This window comes from Orbicella franksi, chromosome 2, assembly GCF_964199315.1.
Source record: "Orbicella franksi chromosome 2, jaOrbFran1.1, whole genome shotgun sequence".
NCBI lineage: Eukaryota > Metazoa > Cnidaria > Anthozoa > Scleractinia > Merulinidae > Orbicella > Orbicella franksi.
Window position 1 is genome coordinate 28,416,597 of NC_138146.1, and position 23,875 is coordinate 28,440,471.

The window sequence follows — 23,875 nt, forward strand, 5'->3', positions numbered from 1 at the left end:
TCTGCAACAAATTTTGCACGCGCAACATTGCGCATGTTTTTTACACGCCTCTTATTTAAGCTGTTTTTACGTCCAATTACTATACTTTGTAGCCTTAAGAGTACTATTTTAGTTGTATTAGGCGCGTTCATTTATTTAAGGCTTTTCATGCGTATTTGTTTCGCCTGTACGTTAATTTGTTTCTAGGTCTATCTAGCAAGTTCTGTTGTGTCGCGAAAGCACACGCGTAGGCATCGTGACACCCAACTAACGGTATAAAGGTTAGTTTTTTCGTCAGCAAGATCAGTTGACGCAAGATCTGTTAATTCACCGTAAATTAACAAGTTTCTCCAAGTTTATCACTGTTCTGGTGATCAAAGCAGTACCAAGGTAATTATCTTTTACGCTAGTTTAGTTTGTTTATGTAAGCGGTTTGTATCCTTACTCGCTTAAGTTCCGGTTCATAGCTTATGAATTGTAAATTAATTAAGGTCTTAGGCTCCGTCCACACGTATCTGGATATTTTTGAATCCAGAACTTTTTGTTTCCGGATTCAAAAATTTCCCCGTCCGCACGTAGCGTTTTCAAATCGAATTCACCTGTCCACACGCATCCGATGGTATCCGGATTCAATCTAGAGAAACTAGGCTTACACGTTGTGCCGCCATATTGGTTTATTGTTCGGTAAGAGACTGCATGGACACGATTTCGCTATGTCATCGAATTCGAAAATTTAACAAATCGAATGTAGTTTAGCGTGGTCTGTACTCTTATCGACAACAATACGCGTCATCACAGTGGTCAAAATATTGTGGACTCACGAGGGGCAGCCGAGTGATTCCACAGTGAAACTGGGTGCATAATAAAATGATCAACTAGGAAAGAAAACTAAAAAAACCCTTGTAACTTGCCTCGCGTCGGAGTATCATTCGGTCTTAGATGATGGTTGTTTTTTGAAAATTGTGAAGCAAAGATTCCAGTCAAGCACAAGATAAGTTGACTTGTTCGTATCGAAATATGTTATATCTAATGTTTTCGGAGCAGAATGTGTGCCACTTGCCAGTTCGTGGGTGGCGACCATTCTCCACAAAATGACGCACAAACCTGCGTCAGACGATACGATACAATGTGTAATGTTTTCACGTAAAGACCATATGAAGAAAAAATAAAAAATATCAGAACAGCATGTTTAATTCACCAAGTGTGGTGTTCTCGCAGGGATTTCTAAGTGCAACCTTTTGATTGGTTGCTTGTGCAATGACGTCATGTGAGTCCAGTTCCGTCTCTCATTTCGTTCATTATTCCATTTGTTTCAACATCAGCAAGGTGCTGCGGCAATTCCTTGTAAATTATCAACAGATAATGGAAGCTGCACTGATCTCTGTACGTGATAGTGCATGTGTTGTCGACTATCAGATTTTTACTGAAAAATGAGCGATTGCTGTGTTTTGTGATTCAACTAGCCTGTGTGAAACAGTGATAAAAGCGTATGGAATAACAAGCTCTCAGCGAAAGGAAGAAGAAGGCAGCTGTTTCAGAATAAACAGTAGATAAAAGTGGACTGGGATGAAAGTGTTGGCGGCGGCTAATAAGATAGCTGTCGGCTTTTAGCCACCATCAAATTAAAACGCCATCATGTCTTTGTGTTTTGACGAAGACTTATGCAGATTTCTTGTTAATCAAAGTGAAGTTGAGAGTAATTTTCTTTTCCGCTTTAAGACTGCGAAAAGGTTCTGAAAAGCATGACTGACTCTCTGAAGTAAATTTTCGCAGGTATAGTTCAGGGACCCGTCCTGACTGTTGAAAGTTTGGGGAAAAAAAAATTAGTTTTAGAAATATTTATTTTTGATCGATTGAGGAATCAAACAGAGGGATCCTTTATCAAATGGACCAACACTGTTCTTTTATCGCACCTGCTTTGCGGCAAATGCAGTTGTCTCTTATTTTTAAAGTGTGGTGGCTCTTTTCTTGTACTTTACTGCGAAAAAAAGAAAAAAGAACAACAAAAAAACCATCGATCGAATACTATATCCCCTTTTATTTCAAAAGACTAAAAATACCGAAATAGTTTTAACATTATTCGTACTTGGACACGTACCAACTTATTACGTACGTTTAGATACTAAATTCATGCTGAGTTGTAAAAGTGACGCGTTTTAAAAAGCAAAGGTCATCTAGACGCCGCAGATGCAACAGTATTCTTTTAGCCACAGTCGCTTGAACGAAAAACACGAATAACGCCAGACGTTTTCAAGTGATGATCTTACAGCACCAAATGTCCTCTTTCTCTGGCTGGTGGACATCATAAACGCGTAAGTGTACACGAATTGGAGTTGTAATTTTCTTCTTTTTTAAATTTTTCTCTCTCTCTCTCGTTTTCGTGCCGTACTACCTGTGATTGTCATCGAATAATCCGTCATTATTTTCAATGCACTCCAGTAATCATATCATCCAAGAATAACACTAAAAAAGGAAAACATTGCTATATGTTACGATACGTGCAATGGATGCTTGCAAAGTTTATTTGATGCATTTTTTTTATTTCTACGGAAAAGTTTATCTCAGAAAAAAACCCTACTTTTTCAATATTGATCCGGATGTAACATCAATTGCTGCTCGTTAATTGTGCGTCATGTTAAGGTCCATTTTTCTTTGACAATCTGGTAAAGCTGGTTTTCAAGTGTTTGTCCTTTTCTGTTTTTTGATCAAACTGAAACTTGTCACTATTGGATGGTTGCTGTTGTGGCGGATGAAAATTCGCCATCCTCTTCGTTTTCATTCACTACATGCGATATTTTAGATATTTAAAGAAAAACAATTCACCATTTTTAGAAATCAAATTTACTTACATGTGATTTGTTTCAATATATGCTAGGTTTGTAGAAACTTGCAAATCAAAAGATAAGCTAGTACACATAGTAAATCGTGTGGCAAATAGTTGATTATAATTCTTGCATGAATGAATAATATTAATTGCTGAAACCCAAAAATTGATCTTTGACTTCAGATTCAAAATAAACAGACGTTGGTCATTTCTTTCTCCTTGACTTCTTGTTCACAAGCGCCCGCGGTGGGTGGTCCTCTATTAAGCAGGTTTTGTTTGTATTGTTATGTAAACGTGCTTTTCATAGAAAAGTCTTACGGAGGACTTCACATATAACCCATGACGGGAGCGTATTACTGACTGCGGGTTTCCAATTTATGGAGTGTGAGGAAGACCTTAAACATGAGTCACATTCTGCGCGACATTTCGGGTGAGTGTTGCAGCTGCCAAAATAGGAAACTACAAGTAGATCGAAACTCGACTCGAAATAGCTTTGAAAGCCGTGATCGAATTTCCGACTGGGCAGAATATATGTGTGACGATTTTCCTTTCAGTTGACTTGAACAGTACGAAAAAATCTTTTGTATTCATTGTCAGAAAGCTGCTGTTACTATAGTTTTTTTCCCCTAGTAATGTCCAAATCGTAAAATCTCGCCATCTGGTGAATAATAATTAAAACTAACCGTGGATAGCTCGACCTTCAATATCCTATATCACTGAAGGTTTCCTCGCAACACGGAACGGATTACTTATCAATCTTAATTTAACGCCAGTTCCCGGCTCTTTCAGTCTTTCCTCTGACATTTTGCTGCAGGGATTTATTAGTAGAAGATTGATCTTATATAATAAGAAATGAAAATACGGTACATGTATAAGATTTCTGGAAAAAAACTTGGGCAAACATCATTTTTCTTCGGCCCTCGGAAATTGCGTTCATTAAATTTATATGCAAATCTGAATCAAGCATATTATTTATCCGTTCCAAACAATCTCCGTTCATCAGGCTAAGTTTTGCCATCAGTTTGACTCAAACGATTTCCAAGGCAACTAATCCTAAATGTCTCGGCCTGTCACGCAGTTACAACAGCCCACATACGAGACCCAATTTTCCACCATACAGCTAAGATGATCAGACAGATATATATTACAACAGTAAAAAAAAAAAAAAAAAAAAATGTATATTGCTCAAAATTAAATTTTTTCCCCCAGATTCTACGCCAAGACTTAACGTGAAGTGTCTGTGATGAATTTAATGTAGAAACACATCACAAACCACCATTGGGATTTTCAATTTAAAGTTATGATTACGATCGTGGTAAATTGATTTGTCCTCACCAAACGCCATTATTTTCCTTTTTAATGCAAATGAAGAATTATTTAGATCAAACAACGATCAATCAAGTCCTGTTCGATCCATTTTTGTCTGGAAATATCAGTTTTACCCTCGGCTGGGCCACATTTCCCTCTAGGGGCAATTTTCGAAGAGGTATTCGTTTAGTGTTCTTGCCATTGGTTGCTACAAGGAATATTGGGTTTGGGAACTTTGAACCACTGAATGACGCATTTACAGAATAGGTAAGTTTTGTTGCCATTTGTGGCACTGTACTCGGAAACCAATAATAATGAACGCCGAAAAATAAGACTTTAAAAAGTGCTTTGTTCGCGTGCTCCGCGTGGATAAAAAACACTTTCGATCTTAGATTGGAGAAGGGTAATTCATAGGAAGTGACTTTGGCTGGTTTTATTGTCCACAAAGTAAGTGTTTGAATCTGTTGTATTGGTTATATTTACATTTATGTTGCTTTTCTCAGTTTTCGAAGATCAGCTTAGCATCTGTTACGCGATACGATCACCTCTCATATCTTCATTGATTCGATGTACGAACAAGTGTGTCTGTGATCTACCGGCCAAAGTTGACTTTAAATTAAGCTCAGCGAACAAAGTTGATATATTATTTATCCTCAGTATAACCGGAAGGTGTCCATTAATTTTCTTCAGAATGGGCCGAAACAAAATGCGTTTCGTAAAGAAAAACCAGGTATGGCCGGATTTATTAATTTTTCTTTCGGTGCCCTGTGGAAAAGCAATAACTTTACTGCAACATCTCGACCGAAAAAGCCAAAGCCATATAAGTTTTTTGTACTTCTAATCGTGTTACGGTCATATCAGAATACCAGTATTAAACACGTTAACTCGTCAACGCCAATATTCTATATTTCAATTCCAGTGCACTGGAACAATATAAACGGCAATTACGCAAAAATTGGCAACGCGTTAAGCTGCTAGTGGACATATCTTGTGATAATTATAGTCTATTCTACATATTTTACCTAATGATTGGACAGTAGTTTAACCTAAAAATAATCACAATGATTACGATAGTGCATTGGATTGATGGTTTCAGTCGGATTTCATTTCAAAACAAGTTCATAAAAGTTGGGAAAAAGCTCGTATATCCTCCTTCGTGCGTACAGCGTGTGGTTTCTTTCTCTTCCAGTCTGAATAAGCACACACGTAGCCAATATTTGAGTCGATCTAATGACCGTATTATAGTAAGAGCTTGTCATATTAATCCTGTTTACCCCCTGTTTTGTATTTGTAGTCTATTTTTATCAGCCTTGGAGTAGATGCGACTCATAAAGAATATTGAAAGCGCAGCTGAGTTTTTATCGCAGTACGGGACAACCTATCAAGACGAAAGTAACATCGAGAAACGAATTGATGTATAGCATAGTGAACAAGAAGTCTCCAATTTTACCACTAAGTCTTTTAAGTTATTAGGAACAAAGAGAATAAACTGAAAATAATCGAAATGATAGGAGACATGGATTCTGTTTTTATAAAAATAGGTGTCGTTTTATTTTGAACAGAAGCTTAAAACAAAATTTAAGAACGTTTGAAGTGGGACAGAGTAGAAGCTCTGCTATCGAAGTGTTTTAAGGTTTGAGGCTTTAGTCAGCCAATTCAATTTTTTCCCACTGTTTCAGGCATAATCTTGTTTTACAATTTAAACGGAATCCATTTCAAACAACAAGCACAAAACATTGCAAAGACCAGTAGAACTGTTCGCAAATGCTGTAGCCTTTTGGAGAAGGACAACCTCCATTTTGTTGATTTAAATCTTGTCATTTCTAATAATCTGTAACATATTTATGGAATTGAGGTATTAAAAAACATACCGCACCACACAGCCGGTAAGCAAAATTAATGCATCAGTCAATTCCAGCAGTGCCCACCCCCCCCGGGCAACCGCGGGGCATTTGCTCAAGTTGTCAGTCCCGGGGGTGGGGCATCCGCAATTTTATCGCGGCCCGGGGGCTGGGCATTTGCGTACCCCGGGGCGACCCCGGGCATTCGACACACGTGTTTTGGAGAGTGCCATGGATGAGTTCATCGGGAAAGACGAGGCGTTTGTCGAACAATGGCTTGTCCGTCAGGAACTAGAGAAACTTGTTTTTAAAGTTATGTTTTCTTGTAAGCATATAAATATAAGCGACAAGGTGAACTATATTTTGTTTATCACAAAACAATAACGTAAACTGACGTGAACACGACTATTTCGCATTTCGCATTCAAAACTAGCCTAGCATTTTTTAAATTCATGAAAGTTGAGTTAAAATACTTAAGGTTTGCGAATTCAAATGATGCGATCTTCAAGACAGATCTTGCGAGCTTAAAATGATGCAATGCATCATCATTTAAAATGTCTTGATTCTTCACAGAAAAAGTAGCCTGCGAAAACAGGCACCTATCATCGCTCGCGGCTGGGGGCACGTCCGCCGCAATCCCAGCTATCGTCTAGCAAACTGTTAAAAACAAATATAAAGAGTTAAATATAATCAGTATCAACTAACAGGTACTGTTGTCCTTGAAGTCTTACCGTTGCATTAAAATACTGAACAGTTGACCGTTTTATTCACTGATTGATTAAAAAACTGCGGAGGTGTTGGAAGGCGACGATCCCGGGGGCGGGGCATTTGCCCTCTTTCTTCGTCCCCACCCCGGGGCATTTAGACAGCTTATGTTTCCCCAACCCGGGGAATTTGCCAATTTTTAAAAAAAAATGCTAATGCCCGGGGGTTAGCCCGGGGGGGGGGGGATGGGCACTGCTGGAATTGACTGATGCATAATAATAAACACTACGCAGAGCAAAATACTGCTAAACAGCTTTCATTTAACCAGTGGTCACTAACTAATGCAGTTGCATTTATAACAAAAGTTAATTGCAAGTATCTTGGAGAAAACTGCTGATCAATATTGGAACACTGGAGAGTTTCCGTCAAAATAACTGATAGAAGTTGACTATAGACAATAAATGTTGATAATTCTTACGAAGTTTCTACTTTAGACGGCAGCTGTAAACAAACGTCGACTAAGTGAAATAAACGACAAATGGTAATTAGCCACCAAAGATGTTCGGTTCAGGTTAATAGGCGCCGTCCTTTAGTGTACTTTCGGGATTCTAGAACTATCTTTCGAGGTTATTTTGGAACATTTTTGATTAAAAAGCGTTTGCCAAGCGAAGGGCAACAATGAAAAACAAACTTTCAGTCATTTAATCCATTAGTGAAACGGCGAGACCCCTTGACAATAAAGAAAGAGACTAGGAAAACCTTGCATGAGTTGAAGGTTTCGTTGCCGCGAGACGGAACAAGATCTATCGAGTTTCCTATTTGAATTAGTTTCGAGCTACTGTAAAAAGTTTAAGTACACACTGGCCTTGTTCGTAGCCACGTGCAATTGTTTTGTTTACTAGTGCTCAAACCACCTGCAGTACCTTATTGACTTTCATACAGCGAAACAGCTCTACGATTGGTCAATTTTGGACAACAGCTGTCAAACTTGAGCGGAAGAAATGAGCATCATTCTTTCAAACGAGCATCAAATGCTCGTTGCAGCTAAAAGATCGCTCGCTCATTTGTTGTCCAGGGAGCAAAAGTTGAATTTTATCGATCGTAACTTTGTGTCTGTCGCTTTGAAGGTCTTTTTCGATGTTGGGAGATGGGAACTGGAGCTAGCAGTGGCGGATCACAGGCAGGATCTAATCCAAATGTAAAAGAAGGCTCCATACCGTCGACAGAGGACAAATCATCGAGGAAAGCGTCTTCTATATCGAAAAAACACTCAAACGGTTTCATTACATTGAGTTATGAGCCGACAAATACACCACTTATTCGAAAACGAGGCTTCATCAAGGAAGGATTTCCTGTGCACGGACTTATTCAAGACAAATATTTCCTAATAAAAGATCACTTTGAAGGAATCGACAAGCTCAAGACCTTGGACAAGTATGGTGCACCGAATTTCCGCAAGAGCTGCGGTCCTTATCCTGTTTATGGAATGGGTCAACCGTCAAGAGATGGGTTAGCTCACGTAATTCAATCTTTGGTTGAAAATGGACACAAGGTAAGAAGGATTTTGAATAACTTTAATTCAACATTTCGTCGAAGCGATGCGGATAGTAGCTCTTCTATGAGGTTATTGTGGGTCTATTTTCTTTTCTCAAGAAAAAAGTAAAAAATCACTAGCTTTAGAATTGCTATTGTAATCCAATTTCAAGTAGCATGGTGTATTAATATCAAAGTTTTTCGCATTCTAAGGGACATACTTCGCCTCCAGTTGAAAAAGATTTGCATCATTTTTGCGCGCGCGACTAAACTAATTGCAAAGGCCAGGCGATTTTTCAGTGATATCGATTACGGTTGCTAAAGATAACATATTTAGTCACGATATATATCGCGCTTGCCAGTAACTTCTGTTACGAGGCAGATAAAATTTTCTTATAATTCGAAATCTGAAAAATTTCGTTTTCGCTTAGGAAAGTTGCAATTATTCCTTTCTCGAGAAAGGGCGAATATCAGACATTGGTAATAAAATGCTGAATAGGAGAACAGCATGCAGTAATATTTTTTATTGTTATGAAAATAATAACGAGAAATTTGCAAATGATATTTGCTTTTGTAGTGTCTTTCGTCGTTGTAAGGAAAATAATTTTTAGTAGTGGGAGGACACTGAAAATAGCCGTCGCGTTCTACAACAACTTGATTGGGTGTAGAGTTTGCTTTTGTCAATCAAACGTCAAGAACATTCGATCGTCTTTCGGGATAAAAAAAAAACGCTCTATTTTTCAGTTTTAAATTTGTTTTACCTGAAGCTCGGTAGGAAGGGATCGTTCCTTAAATTTATTTTCTTTTTCGCAGCGGACTAGATCATAGTGGCGGGAAATTAGTGTTATTTTGCGAAGTTCTCATAGCAACGCTAATCCGCGAGGATTTTAATTGATTTCAAGGTTTTTTTGCAGTCTAACACTTATTGATTTAGTTATAACCTGTAGGGGTGAGCAGATTTAAAACACGCTGTAAACGGCAGATAAGCTGCCAAATTGTTTTGTTAGGCCGAGCACCAGTGTAAAGAAAATAATCGTAGCAATAAAAATTTTACAGCTTAATTTCTGGCTTTATCGTATCCTTGTCAAAATTCAAATTTCAAAAGCACCATTGTTTACAAGAGTTAGCAGACATTCTGCATACATTGATGTGCGTAACAAGGCAAACGAACGTCAACGAGGCTTCATTCGAAGATCAGTTGCCTGGCAACATGGGTTATATCGTTTGCAACTTTCGGAAAAATTGTCTTCCTATTTTCTGATTTGATAAACTTTGAGCGCTTTTGCGAAGATCCGCTAGAACAACCCTTCTTTTGGTTTTCAATTTTCGTGCGGTTGAAAACTTTGGAGCGTTCTTTATTTCAGCTTGATTACCAGTGTTTCGCTATTTTTACGTGCGCTAACGCACTCAAATACAAAGGAAACAATATGAGGCCAAATTTCGTCTTCAGAAAAAGTTGAATGAGGTTCAATTTTTCCGCACACCCGCCGGTGGCCTTTACATTTTATCAATTTTATTTTACGAAGGTAAATTTATTAAAATTCGCCGTTTACGGCTGTAGACGTACGCAAAATAATGCAACGGAAAACACTTCTCCACACTCCTGGTCGCGGCTGTAGCTATTTATGTGCTTTTTTGGCTAATCGTCATTGCTAAAACCTTTATTATATCACCCAAGCTCTCTTAAAAGAAGTGTGCTATTCAAAGAACAAATGTTTACAAAAATAGAAGTCGCGGATTAAAGACGATGTCGTGAAGATGGTAAAAAAAAAAAAAAAAAAAAAAAAAAAAAAAAAAAAAAAAAAAAATACCGCTTGTAAAAAACAAACAACTGGTGATATGGTGATATGCTTCTGATTTAACTTGCGATATAATAAAAGTCGCGAATCAAGAAATTATAAAATGGTCATGGAACTGAGATAAGGTCGATGCCCCATGATCTCAAAGTCCTAAATTAAGCTGACCGGTTGTTTACAACATGCATAGAAACCGCTTTTTGCACGGTTCGTAAACCTTCTTTCCAATGTGCGTCAATCCTACAGATGTTTTTCTGCCAATCAATAGAATCAGAAAATGTCTCATTTCATTTTCCTCTGTTGTAGTTTGGTATTACATTTGATAAAATAATATTTTGGTATTAAATGAAAAATAATTACAAAACCTCCTTGACTGCAGGTGCATTTTTTGAACTGGCCTGCGAACGACAGAATTAAATATCTTTGTCTTTGTTGCAACATTTTTCAGTATTTAAATAGTCTATCAAACTAGAAACTTCATCGACATTTAATCTAATTTAGAGTGGTTTGATTCCTCTAGCTTACAAAAACCAGAAAAACTTATATTCTCCAAGGACTGCCTTCAAATCTGCGATTGATTTGGCGATATTGCAATTCTGAACCTCCCTGCAGTTCTTTTGTTAAAATTGTCAACTTTTCTTTTCTGTTTAATCTACACCATGAACTGCCACCCTTCGACCGTAACAATATCCTACAAAGACAAAAGAATTAATCAAAAGTAATTATTCTGGAAGCAAGAAGAAACTCAGTAAAATGTTCAGTAGCTTCAGCATGTTTCAACAAATTTGAAGCTCTTTTATCATTTAGAACATCGACGTTTAATTTTAAATAACTCGAGTTTTGATGAAAAGCGAAGAACAAGATAAAACAGAGAAGAGAGAGTAGAGCAGAGAATCAATTTTCCAGCCACACCTATTCAAAAATCTATTTATTTCAACCAGTTTAAGACTGACTGACACAACACTTGAACCTTATATTTGTTTGACAATAGCTGTTATTAATCAACTGTTATTTGAATGAAGTGATTGCAAACTATTTGTTTTAAAAAAGCTGTTAAGGATATTTAGGCTTTGGTTTGAATTGCGAATAAACTAGAAAAGAGCCAATAGCAAACGTGGAATATGACTTGAAAAGGTCATTGCAAACATGCTGTGTTTCTTTTCTAACAAATTCAATGGCAAACTTAAAATCAGTCGTGATGTGAATTTTTGGTATGCTTTTTCATTGTGCGGATATTTGTGTTTGTTATGACAGGCCTGACACTGAAATGAAATTATTTTTGGTTTGGGTTTTGCACTCAACAGAAAACCGTTTTGATTATGTTGGAAAGTCATATCAAAGCACGTTCTCTAATGATATCCACCGTAACCGTAATTAAATTCGCAATTAGCCAAGCCTTTATTACTGTTCTCATTCCTCGCGATATCAATTCATTGTCCCAACACATATCGCGGGAATTTTCGCGGCATATCAACCTCGTTTGGTCTCGACATGAGCTTGGTTCGACTGCTTCTTGCCAAAATACGAATCACGGCTTAACAAAACTCGTCTGACATACCGCCGAATCGTACCGAAAAGCTACATATATGTTTAGGTGTAATTAACATGATTAAAAACGGTATCATTGGATAATCATTCAAGCTTTTTTATTGGCTTAGGCATCATGGTATATGAGACAATATACCATGCTCTACAAATATGGTAAGCGTATGCGTGATTTCTTGGGGCGTTTTTATTTTTATTTTCTTTTTAGTTTTCTATATTTTGGGGGCGTTTTTAATAAAACAAATGTTCCACTCGCGCTTGTTGGCTATCTACCATCTCATATCCAACGCTCGTTCGTGGAATAATTACTTTAAAATGTATTTAATTGCGTCTACAGGAGATAGTGTCGTTTAACTTGCGAGAGGAGCCGGTGATATTTGTGGGGCTCAATCATGACTTTGTGCCTTACTCGCCCCGGGACCCGAACAGTCTGAAAGGTAACATCGCTAATCACGGAGTAAAGCCCGAAGAACTTGCTGACACAGAGCTCAAAATAAGAGAAGAGGTACGCGCGTTATTTTACTCTCGTATTTACCTGTGAAACTTTACTACCGAGAAAACAATATTTTTTGATTTGTTTGTGTTGCAGATAATTAGGTTTTCAATCGACGAAGGTGGAAAATTTTATTTCTACAACAACGTGGAAACATTTGAAGACGAGCCCCACCCATATAGGGTTACCTACGAGGAAGACCTGTGTGTGTTGGATGAAATCTATAGCAGACAGATCTTTCTCACACCTTTCCTTAGGTAAGGCAGATGCAAGCTTGTATATTTATCGTGAAAATGTGTCCTGCACCTCCAGATTTTTCGCAGCATTTTTGTCACACATTAGTTTTATTCATACCTAGAGAAGCGGGAATAACTTTGTCTTAAATCTCTCGCAACGTAGAGATCGCACGTTGTGAAATATTAAAGACAAAGTTATTCCCGATATACTAAACAATTATTCAAAAAGGGACGGACCGTCGTGCAAGGGGAGCTATGGGGTAAAAAATCGAGCAAGTGCTTTCTCCTCTCCAGGTCCTATTTTTTATGTTTTAACATTCTTGCTCAAGCTATTGCCCATCAAAAAAATCATGCACAATCTAGAGGTGAGGAAAACAATTCATGCCCCACCCCCCCCCCCCCCTTTAAAAAAGAATTAATGGACCATCGCCAAGCAGACGTTCTTTGGGCTTGTCACGCAATCCGTTCTCTGCAACGTTGGGAAGGAGTGGGTGACAAGCCATTCGGACGTCTGTGTAGGAGGCTTAGCGCGGCTGCAGGTGGAATTCGGGATTGTTACTACGGTGTTTCTTCGCAGATATTCTCGGATCCCTATCACTGCCACCAATGCTCCCGAAGAGCAAGATTTTGACCAGTTCATCAGCGCCATTAAAGACATTCCTCAGCTATTCGACAGCAACTCGTCGGCTCCCTTGCCTGCCATGGTGTTCAACTGTCACGTCGGCCAGGGTCGCACCACTACTGGCATGGTGATTGGCTGTTTAATCATGTCACACAGGACTGGTTTTCCATCCGAGGCACAGTAAGTGCAATAGCATTGGTCACATGACCTTCAAGGGCGTGGCTAAATTTCGATAAAGTTGTGGGCACAAAAATTGTGTTTAAGGGAGACCAACTTAAAATTTTAACTAAAAAACAATTAGAAACCTCTATAAACACTTTAAGACGAAGGCCTGCATGCCTATGTTCTTTTGTCGTTTTCCATGAGCAGTTTGCAAATTGTGAAACGGCGCAATTTTTTAGTTTTTGTTCCCGTAAAATAATGTAAGTCATTCTTTATGGAGCTCATTCATATACTTATTAAATGAATTTTACATTTTGAAACTGATTCTCTCTATATATTGAAATTTGAGTTCGAGCTTGAGAGATAAATTAGCTCCCTGCACAATGTTTTATGATGGTTCGTACAATGACCTATTATTGTTCGATGTTTTGCCAGCCACATTCCAATGCCTGTCGATGAAAACAATCCAAACCTTGAGAGAGGAGAATTTAGAATAATCCAACAGCTTGTGAAGTATCTGCCAGGTGGAAAAAAGATAAAACAAGAGGTATGCTGAATGATCCACAAGGTTGTCGTGTTCTGTTTATATTGAACAAGTGCTGATAACAATGATAAGAACTTTGAAGTCTGCAGCCGTTGTTAAAAGACGACAGAAGAGACCTGACAGGAGAACGGAAAATGCCATACATATGTACGATCTGAGTGAGACAGGAGATAGTTAGTTTAAGGGATTATTTTCTTTGCAGAGGTAAAAAAAAATTTTTGCGGGGGATGGTAAGCACGACAAGGAATGTAGTAAACTGAAGCTGTACATGACACAATCTAATACCGCCAAGATGACAGAACAATGTCCAATATTTGAATCGGAATAAGAAAATCTTCGGATTCGGTAGCAAGGATTTGGTCAATTATTTTTCTCAAAAAATACCTAGTGACCAGCTCCTCCACAGAGTTTTCCAAGATAGACTCGGCGGAACCGTGCGGAAAAAGTCCAGAAAACTATGTAACTGGGTAGGCAGGCGAGGCATCCTTTTCCTGTTCACTGTGAAGTGAATAAGCCTGACGCCGGCGTTCACAGAAGCTGTGCCCTTAATTTACCTTTTCAATCAACATCTAATTTGTTTACTGTTTAATGTCTTATGAAATGATTCATCAGTGGTAACACAATGAATGTAGCTACTTATTTACCTTCATACCAGGAAAAATAAGTGAACGTTCTTTGCTGATGCTTTGTGTGTTTTTAAGGTGGATTCTGTGATTGACATCTGCTGTGACGTCATGAACTTGCGATCTGTCAGTTATGAGTGCAAATGTAAACTGGAGGAGATAAAGGATGACTATAAAATCGAGGTACGTTTTTTAGGGTAACACAGGTTTATGAAAGTTTGAGTTGAGAAACGGTGTTCGACTTCTAACAGAAACATGTAACTGCAAATCATGTGGCTTCGGCTTCCCATCATACCAACAACCCTCAAATTGTCGTCACGAAATATTTTCTAGTTTTGTCAATACTGAGTTCGAAAAATTTATTCACTAACTTTTCCCCTATGCCAAATCTCTTAAAATAGCAGAAAAACAAACAAACAAACAAATAAACAAACACAAAATTAGTCTATTTCATTCAGTTTCAAAAGACAAACATTAAATAAAGGACCACAGCAGCAAAGCAAAGTGTTTGAAATTGTTTACTACACTGCCTTAGTTGGTCGTGTCTTGATGCAATAACCATCTCAATTTCTTCCCAGGGTCAAAGTGCTCGTGAATACTGGTTGAGAAGAGGTCTGAGTGCCTTAGAGCGATATTTCTTTTTGGTCCTCTTCAATGCATACTTGCACGAGCAGGTGAGAAAAAAGTCGATAAAATGAGACGTACGAAAGAAATTGTTATATGGCCTGAAGCGCTAGTAAATAAGTAACCTGAAATGAATATATCCCATTTATTTCACGGTAAAGTTTGCATGTTTCGGTGTCACTTGGCCATTGCAAGACATGGGATCTTATTGACTTTCTTTCTCTTTCTTTCACCTAGTTTCCACTTATGTTTTCACAAACGTTCCGGAAGTGGATGCAGCAGAGGCCTTGGCTCTACAGAATGCTGAGTCATATTGACGTCATGGAGAAGGGTGTGACGTCAGAATTCATCTCTAAATACCAAAATCAAACTTGCCTGGTAATTTGACCTTTACGCGAATATCGTTTAAAGATAATTAAAACTTATCAGTATCCCTTTAGAGAGAGATTTAAATCAGTAACGTAGTCAACCGGAGTCTTGCGTGCGGGCCATCGCTAACTTCCTGGGTGTGTGGGTCGATGGAGTATCCTACCAGCAGGTTGTATCAATCGTAAAGAAACAAGGAAACTAGGGCGAGAGTAAAAAAAAAAACTTCCAAAGAAACAATCTGGACATATCTCGCCATATCTCTTGAATTTTTTTCCCTAATAAAAGTCAATAAGAGAACAAAAGGAAGAGAGTTTGAAGTAGCACAATTTTATGAATTCCAATATATAATCCAATGCGAGGTAAAACAAAAATTACTTTTCTGTCTTATGAAGAACGATTTTGATCGTTTCAGTGTATTTATTTTATATTTAGGTTTCTGATGAACAAGATAGTTTGGATGTCTTGAGCACCCAGCGGGAATTTGAGGTATTTCCTATTATAATACTCTCAATTAACTTTGATAAATGTTCAAATGAAAAAGAATTTTTTTTTTAATGTTCTTGTTTTCAGGTTTCAAATTTTCGTAAAGTTCCCGGATTACCGATATATGGCATGTGCCAACCGTCAAGACAGGTATGATAACAAACAACAATGACAACATCAACGAAGAGGACGATAACACCAACAACGACAAGAAAAACAAACGACAACAATAATAATAGTAATAATAACAACAACAACAGCAACAACAGCAACAACAGCTGTAACCAAAACCAAATTACTTAGCAAATACATGTCTCTAGATTTACGAAAACAGTGTAAAAAAAATCTCGCCCTCTCAAGCGCTTTTTTTCTCGCCAAAGTAGACGATGCCAAATTGAAAGGAATATCTGTCTTCTTTCTCTTCACTCCCTTATCTCCTTTTTGTGCTCTTCTCTATTTTTGTTTTCATCGCTTGGAGTGATTTTGAGGTTTTTAGGAGTCGTGAAAACAGAATGCATATAGGTCATCTGGAACAAAAGAAGTCATTTTTTCATGGACACGGTTTTCTTGAATCCATTCATACATATATGTATACGTTAAAATGGGTAATCACCTTAGCAGTACTAAATTCTCTGGAACATGTTGATCGTTAATCGTCCGCAAATCTCTGACCGCCTTTCTCTTTGCAGGGACTGCATCGTGTTTCAAGCTATCTTCTCGGTCCGAAGTGTCTTCATCCTAAAGTTGTGTTTTTCAACTTGAGGGAAGACCTTGCTGTAGACTGTGACGGCAGCACGTATAGTCCGAGAGAGGTGAGAACACAATGACCACAACATGCAGCTCAAAATAAAAAGACTGATCAAAAATGCCATTTCATGTTAGTAATGCCCTTGGGATGGTGGAACATATAAAATGAGGTGGCTTAGCGATTTTCCAGAAAAAGTCTGATCATTTAGTTTAGCGAACTAACGCTTCATTTGCTGAAGAGTCGATTTTGCCAGCGTTCCTCCAGTCAAATTAATCGCATTACCTCTCTTATGACTTATTATTATGAGTTGTAAAATATCTTTTTTTTCCTCCCAAACTGCAGCTCTCTAATTTAACCGAACATATGCCATTTAGAGGACTGGACACTAGTGAGGTAGAGGTGAGGATGTGCCTATACTATCACGCATGCTTTGAATTTAAAACAAATGTGGCGAAGACTCTTATTGGATGCTTTTCAATGTGAAGTTCGTACACCTTTTGTCTGCCTTGCGTCTAAAATTTTTCTTCCTAAATTTTCAGCACAAGGAGAATGAATTAAAATCAGAATTGTTAAAGAGAGGAAAGAAACGACCCACACAGGTAAGTTGAAAGGGAAGCTCCATTTTTTCGTTCGTTTTTATTTTAAGTCATGATATTAGCAACATAATTAGAAAGCAATTGTGGGTTTCAGTAATCAACTTTGACGCAAGTGAATGGAAGGCAAAGGTTTATTAGCTCAGGGTAGTCCATTAAGCAACTGCAATAGACTGTTTTCGTATTTCCGATATTGACCGGTTGCGATTGAGGCTAATGCGTGGAGTCTTGCCAAATGCGAATGACATTAATGATAATCTTTTTTTAATGATATTCTCCCGCATGAACTTCCATTGTAAGCTAGTTCCAGTCCGGTAAAGAGAATACGAAAATGGTCCGTTCTCTGCATTCGCTAAAATTTAAGTATCATGAATTAAGCAACCCCGGAAACTGACAATGATAAGTTAACTTTGAAACTAAGCTCTATCAGTTACGAGCTATTCTTGTGCTCAGGTTTACAAGGATCTCCACGGCGCGCCTGTTGTGCACGAGTTCAGCAGTGTTCTGACCATGCGTGAAGCAGCGGAGCTCTGCATGGCAAAGAATCCACAGACGTTGTATTTTAGAATGCCTTTACCAGAAGACAAAGCTCCAGAGGAGAAGGTAAAGTTTGAAATTATACTGACAGCAACTTAATTTGAGTAATTAAGTTATAATCAATGTAAAGACAACAACAACAACATCAACAACAGAAAATTTTCTTGGTTGCCAACAATTCACGACGACATCTACTGAGGCAGACATTTTGTGTGCAAATCAGCAATAAAGATGTTTTAAGAGAACGTTTTCTCGTTCCCCCAAACTTCCACTCGTACTTCTATAACTCGATAGAAACACGGTACATGTTTTCTATTTCTTAAACAACAGTCAAATTTTAATAAATGAAATATATCATTCACGCCTTTCTGCTACACGTTTTTAGGTTATTTAAAATTAAACGAAAGGTTAAATCATTGCTGTGTATGTTTTGTACTTTGTCTCTTGCAGGACTTTGACCGTATATTATCAACTCTTAACAACTTGTATGAGATTTACACAGATGAAGACGGTCCTGCTATTGTTTTTAACTGCGAGCTAGGCAAGGGTCGAACAACCACGGGCATGGCAATTGCTGCACTTATTTACTGCAACAAGAAGGTAAATACGTGTTTTATTGCTTAATAGTCATACTGCTTTCATATGCACTCTGCCTTTACTGTCTGACTGCCAATTTCAAGATCTCACATTTCAGCACATGACAAGTTTGAAAACAATACTGTCTTAAAATAATGACGTATGAATTAAATTATACTAATAGAGCTATTTTTAATTGAGTGTCGAAAGTGATCAGGCTTACTTTGGTTTTGGTTTTGGTTTAACTACGGTTTGAGTTTGGCTGGGTAGTCTAACTGATAAATAAGAGGTTTGACTTTGGTTTTACGACACTCAATTGAAAACCGCTCTATGGTCAATGCCACTGATTGAGACGTTAGGAACGTGTAAATACAGTCCAAACAAAAGTTTCTCAGACATATATCTTTTAACCTTTTTATGCATATTTTAAACGTTTCAGGGTTTTCCAGTGGGTACTAAAGTAGACGAGCAAGATCCAGCTTGTGTTCCCAATGCAAAGTACACGCTGGGCGAGTTTTCAGTGAGTGGAGTATCACTTGTATTTGCCATTTATTATTATCATTTCCTTCATCGATCCTTTAGTTTGCTATGTGAAGTGATTGAGACAGTCAGAACAGAAATCTCTGTTTCGTGCACAGCGCTGAATTAGGAGGTGCGCGGTGGGCAGTTGGCAAGGGAATTGCAGTTTCGTGGTCCAGTTCGTGGTGTAGATTCTGGTTGTACGAGTACTTTCAGACAGTATTAGTTTAGTGAACGAAACGTTTGGTTTCATCCTGCTTCAGGTTATTCGCCACCTTAAAAGAGTCCTGCCCAGCGGTCCGCAGAGGAAGCGAGAGGTTGATTATGTCCTGGACAGAATCTCAGAGACCATGACACCAATGCACTATCACTCAAGAGAAGTTATCTTCAGCACTTTTAATTTGGTGAGTGGAGTTAAAGCGGTCGTAAAGGTGAAGTACCTTGTTGAAGGTGCTGTTGTATTGGCATGGTCACTGTTCTTGCCTAGTCACTTAATTTTCTTATTTATATGCTTATCATGTATTTTCGATTTTAGCTGTCAAGTGTTCTTACCATGGGCCTTTGGCTCGGCAGACTTGGGCAACCACCCCCATGTTATTGAAGTTAAATAAATTGTTATGTTATTATGCTACCTACCTATCTACCTTCTAGTTTCCTAGCAACCAGGTGCCAGCCTACCTATCCACCCCAAAGAAAAGACTTTAGGACTGGCTACGTAACCCCGCTTGGCAAATTCTTACCTGTCTAACTGATCCCAGGGGACACTTCCGTATGAAAAGGACGGGCGTGCTGTTCGGAAGTTTTGAAAAGAACTATTAAGAGGTACCAAGATGCTGTTTTGTTGGCGTACCTCGAAATTTTTTTCACCTCTACGAGATACTAATTCTAAAACAACAGATTATCTCCTGTCATTTTTTTTTTCGGCTCAATACCCTAAAAGGTACGGCAAAAGCTCCTGCTGAGGACCTTTTGAGACTGAACACCCTAAGAGGTACGGAAACCGCTTTTTTAACCCCTAAAAGGTACGACGAGCACCCCTGTCCTTTTTATGTGGGATTCTCCCCCCCCCGGTAATTGATGCCCCCGTCCCGAGCAATGCGAGGCTATCATAAAGTGTAAGGAATCCTAATGGCCTGGTTTGTTTTTCCCAGTATCGTAATGGCGTCTGCTCTCGACGCGGGGAAATTCCAGAGTTTCGAAAAAGGAGCCTTTACTTGCTGGAGAGATATTTTTATCTTATCCTGTTTAACACGTACCTTCACATGGAGAGAAGAACCAAATGGCAACGGTCGTTCAGTCAATGGATGACTGAAGTTGCAACAGCTGCGGGCGTTTATGAAATTCTCGACAATTTTGGCTTCCACGATTTTGAAAAAACAGAGGAACGCTTGCGCGCGCTGCGCTGGAGATGGCGGGAAAGTTACAAGGGGAAGCCGTCAAATTGATAATTTGGGCAGGAAATGTGATTTGCGACAAAGCTAGTCTTCTCTTGCAGTAAACTGAGTCCTTGCAAATTAGACTTTCATTAACAAATATCTATGTAATTGATATTTATTATAATTTAATACTAGAGTAAAATGCGACGTCAGAATCATTACAGACTTCTTAATTGATCGTTGCAGACCTGAAAAATGTAAATAAGTTTTATTTTATTTGCCTTAAAAGATGTTAAGTCTCTTGAAAAGAATTTTGCAATGTCCTATTTTTAGAAAACAATGTCCTTTAACCTCCTCCGATCTACCATGCTGTAGCACTGTGTTTCTAATACTACTATGCTTGCATGGCAATGCTCACGAGGCTAGGAGAGTATCATGGTCTATTCTCGTAGGCCGTTCTTTGTAAGTGACGCAGTGGTCGCTAAACCAATCAAAGGGAAGGGGAAAGAAATCTAATGATAGTAAATAATTAGCAGGGTTAGGGCAGGTTCTCGCTCTGCGAGTGTTGTTTTCGTTTTGTTAAATGTCTAGACTGCCCAGCAACAACACCAGCAACAACAAAAACAAAAACAACAACAGCAAACGTAAAGGAAAGAAAATGATATTTATTCATAAATACCGTAGTCACTTTTTTCCAAAGTTTATACTCAGGATCCATCACCATCCTAAGAAAAATTCATTTTGTCCATGCAAGGTGACGGTGGTCCAGTAATACGAGAATAATACTACAAGTTAAAGTTCAAGACTTGGTTCTGAATTTTATTTAATGTTATGAACATATTATATATATGCATCTCGCTGGCGACATTGTACATACACAGTAATGATAGAAGGAAACACAATAAACATGGTTAACTTTATTTTTTGTGTTGTTCATCGTGTAAAACCTCTCTGGCCCCACATACCATTAAATTTGCAGGGAAAAATGAGTTTCTAGAAAAGTCAATTCATAATGTTCCGGAAATGCTGTTATGAGACGCCCTCTTAAATACCCCCGGCCCCATAACCACTCCCCTCCCCATGATCAAGAGATAAATTCTCCATCATTATTAGTTATTCTTTGGCGATCTCCCAGATCAGTTACGTTTGCAACTGCGACAACAGGCCGGCCATTTTCCGCGTCAGTTCTGAAAACGAATTTGGCTCGAAAAACAAAATAGTGAGTTAGATGTGGAGTGAAACTAGAGAGAGCTTCGGAATCGTGAGACGCGCGACTTCCGCGGTTTCCCATGCCCTGTTGTTATCTCGCGTGATTCCCGTTGACAGTTCCTTTCGTGACCAGCTGACAAGAACTTTGTGTCGTCTCGTGAATTGGTGTTACGTTTCATTAAAGTCATCATATTCATTCTGCCATCATCACGCGAGGTAGGTCAGTTCTGTATTGCGACCAGTACCAATGTGTTAAGGGTGTTAAACGATGGTAGGCTTTTCTGTACCGTTTATCCTGTTTGGCCTTTTCATCGCCTTTGTCGACGTTCAAGGAGCAGATCATTATGAAGGAAGAACACGACTTTCTCGCAGATCAACTGACACGGAGTTGAAGAACAAACTCGATTCTATCGTTTCGATGCTTGGCAAGCTGAATGATAAAATTGATTCACAGGAGCAGCGGATTGCCGCCTTGAGTAGGCAAGTGGGAAACATTAACTGCAATGGACAACAGAGTAAAGGTAACAGAAAGAAACTGCGCTCGAAACTCATGGATACACAATAGCTCTATTTTATTTAAGAAAAGTTTGTTTGATCTCTGAGATGAAATTCGTTAGTTTATCTTCCATATCTGTTAATTAAAAACAAACAGAGAAGGGACTTGTCTTGGAAACAAAAACAATTCATTGAAGGTCAAATCAGGCAGTGCATCTGCTAAGTGCGATAAAAAGTAAATAGTAGTGTGTTGTTCTCCACTCGATATAAGATATGTTTTGAGACATTTTTGTCGTGTTTTGGGGATTCATTTCCTTTTCGGTGTCATGCTGTGGGAAATAGAGATCACAAGATGCCGAGATCTTTATGAGAATTTAATTTTACTAGCCTATATAACACCGCCACATATTCAGTCGATAAAGTGAGACTTTTTAACTTTTTGGTTGAATTCCTTTGTACCAACGGTGGAATTAAAACCCCCGAGCACCATACTTGTATCGAGCAGAAGTTTCAGTCGTGATGCATGTTTCCATCTTTTTCTCATCTGTAGTTCCTCGTGACTGTGCTGACGTCTACAAGTCCGGTCGTCATGGAAACGGTATTTACACCATTGATCCCGATGGCGAAGGTTCCATGGAAGTGTTTTGTGACCAGGTTAGCGTTGCAGTGAAGTCAGTGTGATATTTTCTGCCTCGCTTCTAAGCAGCATTTGAAATTCGCATAATGATCAGCCCCTAAGATCAATGGCACTATTGTCTTACAGCGCAGCACTTTTCTATAACACCCACCTCTAAAAACAGCTATTGCAATTCCGCTCTAGAGGATGGTCGTTGTGGACAGGGTCCTCTGCATTTTATGTACTTGTTCACTGACGCGTTGAAAAGAAATTCTCTTTACATTAGCGTTCGTGTTAAACGAGACAGAAGCAGTGGAAAGCCAGAATAAAAGAGCTTTACTATCACAGAACTTCTTCAGAATTTATCACTTCGTTTTTATCTATTTTTTGGTATTTCCTCAACAGACCACAGACGGTGGTGGCTGGACAGTGTTCCAGCGGAGACTGGACGGCTCGGTTGACTTTTACCGTGAATGGAAAGAATACAAAGAAGGGTTTGGTACGGCTGGAGGTGAATATTGGTTGGGACTGGACAATATAAACCGGCTGACCAATCAGGGACGAATGATGTTACGTGTGGACTTAAATGGAAAGATGCTACAGTCCGCGCATGCTCTCTACAGGGACTTTACAGTCTCTAATGAAAAGCTGAATTACACCCTTGGTATAGGTTCCTACACAGGTTAGTGTGGTTGGATCGATTGTTTCAGTTGCCAAAGATAAGCGTTGAAAACATATCTTTTTAATTCTGACAAACTTTCTCGTCTTCAGGGACAGCGGGCGACTCTCTGAGCTGGCATAATGACATGCAATTTACTACACGTGACAGAGACCACGACAACTCTGCTGACGGAAACTGCGCAGAATTCTACAAAGGGGCGTGGTGGTATAACGCATGCCTGTCGTCAAATCTCAATGGCGTCTATTACCGCAATCAGCAGACATCATACGCCGACGGGGTGAACTGGAAGACTTGGGGCGGACTTTACTACTCTGCATCTCGAGCTGAAATGAAGTTGCGACCAATGGGATTCAACGGAAGGTTGTGATCGAGAAAGTTATAATTAACGACGAGACTATCTCATTTTCTTTTTGCTTGTCGGTAAAGGTGGTTTGCAATGAGGTAAACCTTTTTCTAACGCTATGCGCTGATTTACATGTAAGTAATGATGTGGGATGATTAAAGAGGAAACATCCTTTGCAAAATTGTCAGAAATGTAGCAGTTCTCGTAAGCTACTATTGTCTTGTTATTGTATCAGCTGTTACTGTTTTAGGGCTAGGGGGCATTGTTTCTGTTGTTTGTTCTATTGTCCTCTCAAAGGGTATCAAGCCATTCATGTGAAACCTTACGAGAGCTGCTACCTGACCCAAAATTTTATGACATCATGTGCAATCCATCGGGTCGGTCATTAAAATTATTGTGCATCTGTGAACTTGATATGTTTACTAATAAACGACCTCATTATATATGAACAAAAGCTTCTCAAAACCCCTCAGTGATAAACCAGCCTTCAGTGA

At 38.8% G+C, this 23,875-nt stretch overlaps 2 protein-coding genes across 6 annotated transcripts; both read left to right on the plus strand.

The window, feature by feature from the left end:
* The first annotated feature begins 2,173 nt into the window (after positions 1 to 2,173).
* LOC145479075 (paladin-like) lies at positions 2,174 to 20,105 on the plus strand. Of its 5 annotated transcripts, none has more exons than XM_081457322.1 (19): positions 2,174 to 2,291; positions 7,785 to 8,209; positions 11,869 to 12,036; positions 12,121 to 12,281; positions 12,838 to 13,062; positions 13,480 to 13,591; positions 14,290 to 14,394; positions 14,790 to 14,885; positions 15,073 to 15,213; positions 15,637 to 15,690; positions 15,775 to 15,837; positions 16,377 to 16,499; positions 16,778 to 16,834; positions 16,975 to 17,034; positions 17,482 to 17,631; positions 18,016 to 18,165; positions 18,581 to 18,661; positions 18,924 to 19,064; positions 19,812 to 20,105. In XM_081457322.1, the coding sequence occupies exons 2-19, from the start codon at positions 7,805 to 7,807 to the stop codon at positions 20,103 to 20,105; spliced, it is 2,586 nt and encodes an 861-aa protein (XP_081313448.1). In that variant the 5' UTR covers positions 2,174 to 2,291; positions 7,785 to 7,804. The 5 variants fall into 5 exon arrangements, with proteins under 5 accessions (XP_081313448.1, XP_081313447.1, XP_081313446.1 ...); XM_081457321.1 differs by lacking the exon at positions 2,174 to 2,291 and adding an exon at positions 2,388 to 4,378; XM_081457320.1 differs by lacking the exon at positions 2,174 to 2,291 and adding an exon at positions 2,388 to 3,233.
* A 1,404-nt stretch (positions 20,106 to 21,509) lies between these two features.
* On the plus strand, positions 21,510 to 23,838 carry LOC145479089 (microfibril-associated glycoprotein 4-like). The gene is made up of 4 exons (XM_081457344.1): positions 21,510 to 21,766; positions 22,291 to 22,394; positions 22,762 to 23,038; positions 23,128 to 23,838. The coding sequence occupies exons 1-4, from the start codon at positions 21,514 to 21,516 to the stop codon at positions 23,403 to 23,405; spliced, it is 912 nt and encodes a 303-aa protein (XP_081313470.1). The 5' UTR covers positions 21,510 to 21,513; the 3' UTR covers positions 23,406 to 23,838.
* Positions 23,839 to 23,875: the final 37 nt, after the last annotated feature.

Bases quoted from the DNA above. Each gene is read 5' to 3' on its own strand.
- LOC145479089 (XM_081457344.1), top strand. From the start codon at position 21,514: ATGGTAGGCTTTTCTGTACCGTTTATCCTGTTTGGCCTTTTCATCGCC. The intron at 22,395-22,761 runs GTTAGCGTTGCA...TTTCCTCAACAG, and splicing joins TGGAAGTGTTTTGTGACCAG to ACCACAGACGGTGGTGGCTG. The intron at 23,039-23,127 runs GTTAGTGTGGTT...TCTCGTCTTCAG, and splicing joins TGGTATAGGTTCCTACACAG to GGACAGCGGGCGACTCTCTG.
- LOC145479075 (XM_081457320.1), top strand. From the start codon at position 3,206: ATGAGTCACATTCTGCGCGACATTTCGG. The intron at 12,282-12,837 runs GTAAGGCAGATG...GTTTCTTCGCAG, and splicing joins TTTCTCACACCTTTCCTTAG to ATATTCTCGGATCCCTATCA. The intron at 16,500-16,777 runs GTGAGAACACAA...CCCAAACTGCAG, and splicing joins GCACGTATAGTCCGAGAGAG to CTCTCTAATTTAACCGAACA.